The following is a 6,000-nucleotide window of genomic DNA, read 5'->3' on the forward strand; positions in this document are numbered from 1 at the left end:
CCTGTTGCGGTAGAAGTACAGGAGCATAGCTAGGTCAACCTGCCAATCACTGGACTCGTCGAGGACCTTCCGCACCAAGGTCAACAGCGTTTGGTTGAACCGTTCTGCGGCACCTTGCGATTGGGGGTGGCGAACTGCGCCAAAACACACGTTGACCCCAAATACCTTGTAGAGGGATGACATCAGGGCATTGTGAAGCTCGGTGCCGTTGTCGGAGCGGATAACATGGGGAGGACCCCACCGAGTGCAGACACTAACAAATGCATCGGCGACAGACTCAGCATCATGGCGAACAAGTGGGACGACCTCCACCCACTTGGTGAAGGTGTCAATGCAGACAAGAACGCAGTGATATCGGCCAGACTTGTTGGTACCAAGCTCGAGCGTGTCAATTTGCACAACACGCCAGGGACCATCGGGAGTTACAGGTCGCGTTGGTTGCGGTAGACAAGGTTGAGCAGGATTTGCCGCACGGCAGGTAGTGCACTCTGACACGTAGTCACGGCAGCGCTGTGCCATACCAGGGAAATAGCATTGGCTACGGAGTAGACGCCACATACTTTCCCAACCGGCGTGACCACTCACAGTATGGGCGACTGCAAGTGCATCGGCAGTAAGACTCTGGGGAAGGGCAGGCACAAGCTCAACATCGTTGAGAGGCGATTTCACGCTGCGAAACAGCACATCATCCTCAATCACCAGCTGGGTTCGGACTCTGCTGTAGCTGGAGTTGGGAATCGGTTCACCGGAGAGAAGCTGGGCCTTAACGGACGAGATCGCCTCGTCGGCAACTTGGGCAGTGGCGATGTCACCCATAGCAAGAGGTGGGAGAGCACGAACGGTAACACCGGCTGCTGCAACATCAGGCTGTGGCTTCTTAGGACTGTCCGGCACACGGAACCAGGTAGGGACACGGGTTAGCTGATCCGAAATATTGTCCTCTGAGCGGACCCATTCAACGTCAACTGTAATGCCAGATACAGTGATCAAATCGTCGATGATCTGCAAACGACGCTGAACCAACGTAGCGTGAAGGCCACTCACTTTAACACGACGAATGTTGTTCAGCAACTGCGTCAACCAGCCATGGACTGTACGCGAATCAGTGTGCAAGACCACGTTCTTCACTGGCCAACACAGAGCGAGGTTGAGCGACTTGATGACGGCGTCTAACTCTGCTATGTTGATATGACGCTTATCATCGGAAGGTCTGAGCCAGGACTTGTCTTCGACGATAGCGCCGTTGACTTCCAGAACCGCACCCATGGCCAGGCCAGAAGCATCGCACCAAACGTGCCACACTGTGGTGTCATCACAGGGCACAGACCAGACACCATGCACAGGATCGTCTTGACGGACACGAGACTCGACCTCACGACATGGTTGCACGAGATGAGGCGGTACGAGGTCATCCCATTTCGATGTGTTCTCGCCGACAAGCCGCTTGATGTAGTTGCACAGCGGGCGTAACCAGGAACATACCGGGTAGTGACTAATCACACGGCCACACCAACTGAACACTTGACGACGAGTTGGTGACTCTGGCAACTTGAGGTCAACACCAGCACGACGTTCCCACGTGACTGTATCTTCGACATCAGAAGAGGACAGCTGTAGGCCCAACACACGAGCAGTTGCGAACTGCTCTGGCTCTTTCGTCTCAAGCCCATAGCTGGCGAGTTCATGGCGGACGATGTCGGTCTGGGCAGTAGGGACGTAGAGGTCGTCCACATAGTTGTCAACGTCGGCGTGATCACGGGTAATCCATTGGACAATCATGTCCAAGATCTTTGGCGCGACGTTCAGACCGAATCCCATGCGGGTCATGGTATACAACTCGCCTTTGTACACAACGGTTTGGTACTTGTACAGGGTGGGATGGATCCGAACTTGCAGGTAGGCTTTCCGGATGTCGAGAAGAACGCTGTCGGCACTACGTCTGCGCCAGTCACGGAGTTTCGCGTCACAAGCTGGAGCGGTGACACCGGGGTGGGACACAAGACAGGCATTCAGGGCACGGTAGTCCAAGCACGGCCGAACCGGCGTGGATGCCTTGTGCTGCTGACTAACGGCAAGTATCGGCAAGACAGCGACAGGCTCTCCGAATGCCTCGGAGTCGTACTTGACAAGCCATCCATTGTCCACCCACAACTTCATTTCTGAAGCAAACTGCTCCTCCTCGCTGACGCTTAGAGACTTCCGCGAGTACTCTCCAATGCCGGAACCAATGTGCTGCTCGGGTGCAACGCCACCCTTCCACGACCACTGAGCAATCCAATGACCACGCTCATTCGACCAGTTAGCTAGGCAATCATTCGCCTTCAAGGTGACTGTCGACTCGGACTCGGTAACATCGATGTGACGAGAAAGCTTGTTAGGCTTCTCAGATTCGGGTTGGGGAGATGCACCGGCAGCGACACCTGCCTGCTGACCAAACACAACTGAGGACAGCGTGCCCCCTAGACCGTCGTAACGTAGAGTGAGGCCACCGACCTTGCCAATGGTATCTGTGCCAATCAGGAAGTCCGTGTTCAAGGACGACAAGTTGGGCACAACGAGACAATCAATAGTGATCCGAGGCAAATGGACGGCTCCATCAAGTCGTTGCACACGTAGCGTGACGTTGCCAAGGATAGTAAGTGGTGTTCCGTCGATAGACAACAGCTTGTCCTGACAGGGAGAAACTGCAGCTGATAGGTTCAATCGGTCAACAACAGCCGACTCCACCAGTGTGCGAGTACAGCCAGAATCCACCACAGAGGCAAAACGCGTCCACGTACTAGACTCAGTACTGGGTTCCTGTACGTCCACGGCTACACGAACTAGGTCTCCATCCGATTTTGCCAGAGCAAGGCAAATATCCGTACGTTCAGGCGGCGTGTGACCAGCAGCGACATTTCCAACTCGACTCTTGTTCGGACAGTCCTTGGAAATATGCCCTTTCGCTTTACAGGCATAACAGGTGACACTGGGCTTACGCTTCGGGCACTGTGATCTCACATGGCCCACGGCCTTACACTGGTAACACACGAGCGACTTCTTGGGCTGAGAGCTAGCAGCAGCAACAGCACCATGGGATTCTGGGAGTTTGGATGCCTGCATGACTCTGATTTGATTTGCCATATCAGTGACAGTGAGCTTCTGCGTAGCAGACGCCATACGAACGTGGTGACCAATATCAGCTGGCAACCCACTCAGGAACTGCTCAATCAGCACGGGATCTGAATTATCCGCAATCTTATGGCCAGACAGCGTAAGTAGGCGCTTCAAATCTGCCAGGTACGCGTCCACAGGCTCTCCATTCCGCAAAGCCCTTGACGTAAATGAACGGTAGGCAGCACCAGGCGTGGGGCAAAATGCCTGCTCCAGCGCAGATTTAATTTTTGCCGGCGATTTTTTGTCCTCGTCAGACAATTGAGTGACAACCGTAAAGGCTTGTCCACTCAGGAACAACGGAAGATGCTCAGCCTTGGCAGCGTCATCGGCCCACTTATTGGCCTTGGCTAAGACCAGAAACTTAGCCCAGAACTCATCAAAGTCGTCCTGTTTGCCCCGATACGGGCGAATAAATCCATCCAACTTCGAAGCCATCTTTCAGAACTTCCAACGGGTTTCGGCACCAAAGTTGTCGGGGAATCTCAAGCACGCACACAGAGTGCACCCGACACAACGAACACCCACTCAGTTCATATGGTTTACAAAGTTGAATGCATGATAGGATTAAAGTAACGGGAAGAGAAATAGAAAGTCGAAACTGTCTTCATGCCATTGCAATAATAATTACAACCACTGAACACCGCGTGGTTGAGAGCTCTATCTGCTCAGGGGGTGCATGCATGCGTGCACAGCACACCCACACGTAATGAGTCTGAAGCACATGCCAGTACGTCATATTAGGACGTGACGTGGCAACGTGATACTAGTACAGGAAGCAAAAGATCATTGAGCTTCAATTCATTTGGAAATCGCTATCACTTTCTTTGCCTACTAAATTTCGTTTTGTTGGGTCTATTGTGCTAGCGACTGTTTTATACGGATGCCAATCTTGGACATTATCTGCCTCATCAATGAGAAGAATTTCATCCTTCGAGATGAAATGCTTCCGCCGACTCTTAGGAGTAACATACCACGACCGGCGCACCAACCAATCTATCCTGGAAGAAATCAATGACATCATCGGAGCAAGGATGCGGCTAGCGAACGAAGTCAAGAAATTTAAGTTGATGTGGTTTGGCCATGTTACGAGACATGACGTTTTCTCCAAGCCCTTCCTGCAAGGATCAACTCCTGGATCTCGACCGAGAGGAAGGCCCGCGACATCATGGATTTCTAACATTAAAAGTTGGACGGGTCTTCCCTTGCATGCTCTCTCTCATGCAGCACACGATAGAGTTGGATTCAGAGACATCATTCACAATTCTCTCGCTGATTAATGCCTCTGCGATCACCTTGTGATTATGAGTTATACAGTCAACTTGGCTAATAACGACTGCGGATATAACGACAATTCGTGAATAACGACAGAATTTCCATGCCCAGAGCAAAGTCCATACTACCTGTATACATAAATGAGACTTCGGGTATAACGACACTTCGCGAATAAGGACACTTTTCTGATGCCCGGCCGAGTGTCGTTATACGCAAAGTTGACTGTACATACATACATACATACATACATACATACATACATACATACATACATACATAGCCTGGTATGTCCTCCTTTCTATGAGATTATTTTCTCCGACCGAGAACAGTCTGGATGAGTTGCAATTTGACAGAAGTGCCCGGATCTGGGCAGTACACATATGGGTGAGTTTCAATATAGCATGAACAAGAGCTGGGAAATGATTCAATGGCCCATCTTCTGCATAACGCCGAGTTAACTTGAGTGAGCAAATGTGGAGAAAGGCATGCCACAGTATTCCGTAGAAGCAGGCCCGTCCCACATTCGCCATGCACAATTGTGCCAATCCCTCTCCCCTACAATATTCTACTGGCTCTGTAGAACCCTGATACTTACTTGTATGAGGGACCCTAGATTGCATGTGTACGCGTCACGACCCTGCGGCACGTTGGCTTCGCCCTGGTACCACAGGGCAGCCCGCACCGTCATTCCCACCAGGGGATGAATCATCGCATTGTACAGCTGGCTGGGAGTGCCCGGGCCACCAACATCCTCCTGTATGTAAGCAAACAGGATCCCACAAAGCAATGTGTTGCTACACGTATTCCCCTGTGCGAATTTCATGGCAAAATGCTGTCGATTTCTACTTGCACAAAGCTCCAATCTGATCAAACTCCATGAAAACATTACTAGATCTCTACAAAACTCTAAACATCGCCTGCCCCCGTAGATATCCAAAACTGCATGCAGAGAAACCTTTCTAACATAAGCCAACTGCTTAAGGGCCCTTCTAAATGTGGCCTCGGGTACAGGTGGTCTCCTTATCCAGGGTCAATTGACTGGAAATAACATCCATTCGTCCTAGCTGTAGTGGTCCTCTAGGATACGTGTTCGCCTTATCAGAGTGGTCGCCTTGACAGGCTTTACTGAAGTTGAATACAGGATGCGAACTGTGCAAACAACACCACAGGCGCAAGGTACACAAGGCGATGCACCCATGCTCACCGTCTTTTCAACAGCAACGTCACCTTGGTTGTGCTCGCCGCACTGTTGCAGGGCGTCGGGACTCATCCATGCCTGTATGGGCGTGCCGCCCCAGTCGGACTGCACGAGACCGATGGGTGTCTTTCCCCAGTGCATGCGACTCATCCACAGCGCCGTCAGGTAGCAGACGGCACTGAACGGTGGCACGGTCTTGGCAGAGTTGATCACCCACGTACCGTTCAGGTCATCCTTCGGCGTGGCACTCTGATCCTGTTTGACCTACGAGTGAAGCAGACAGACAGGCAAGACAAGCACGACAAGATCTGTTGCATTCTAAACTTTTTTTAAGACTTTTCGCATGGCTGACAATACCTGCTACCTCCAATTGA

At 51.6% G+C, this 6,000-nt stretch overlaps 1 protein-coding gene across 1 annotated transcript in view; it reads right to left on the reverse strand.

The window, feature by feature from the left end:
- LOC135823351 (sialate O-acetylesterase-like) overlaps positions 1-6,000 on the reverse strand; it is a 39,124-nt gene that overhangs the window by 29,600 nt on the left and 3,524 nt on the right. The window contains exons 5-6 of the mRNA XM_065336204.1: positions 5,633-5,890; positions 5,024-5,182 (exon numbers count right to left, since the gene is read on the reverse strand). Coding sequence (XP_065192276.1) covers positions 5,024-5,182; positions 5,633-5,890 — 417 coding nt within the window. The remainder of the gene's footprint in view (positions 1-5,023; positions 5,183-5,632; positions 5,891-6,000) is intronic.

This window comes from Sycon ciliatum, chromosome 8 (assembly GCF_964019385.1).
Source record: "Sycon ciliatum chromosome 8, ocSycCili1.1, whole genome shotgun sequence".
Lineage (NCBI taxonomy): Eukaryota > Metazoa > Porifera > Calcarea > Leucosolenida > Sycettidae > Sycon > Sycon ciliatum.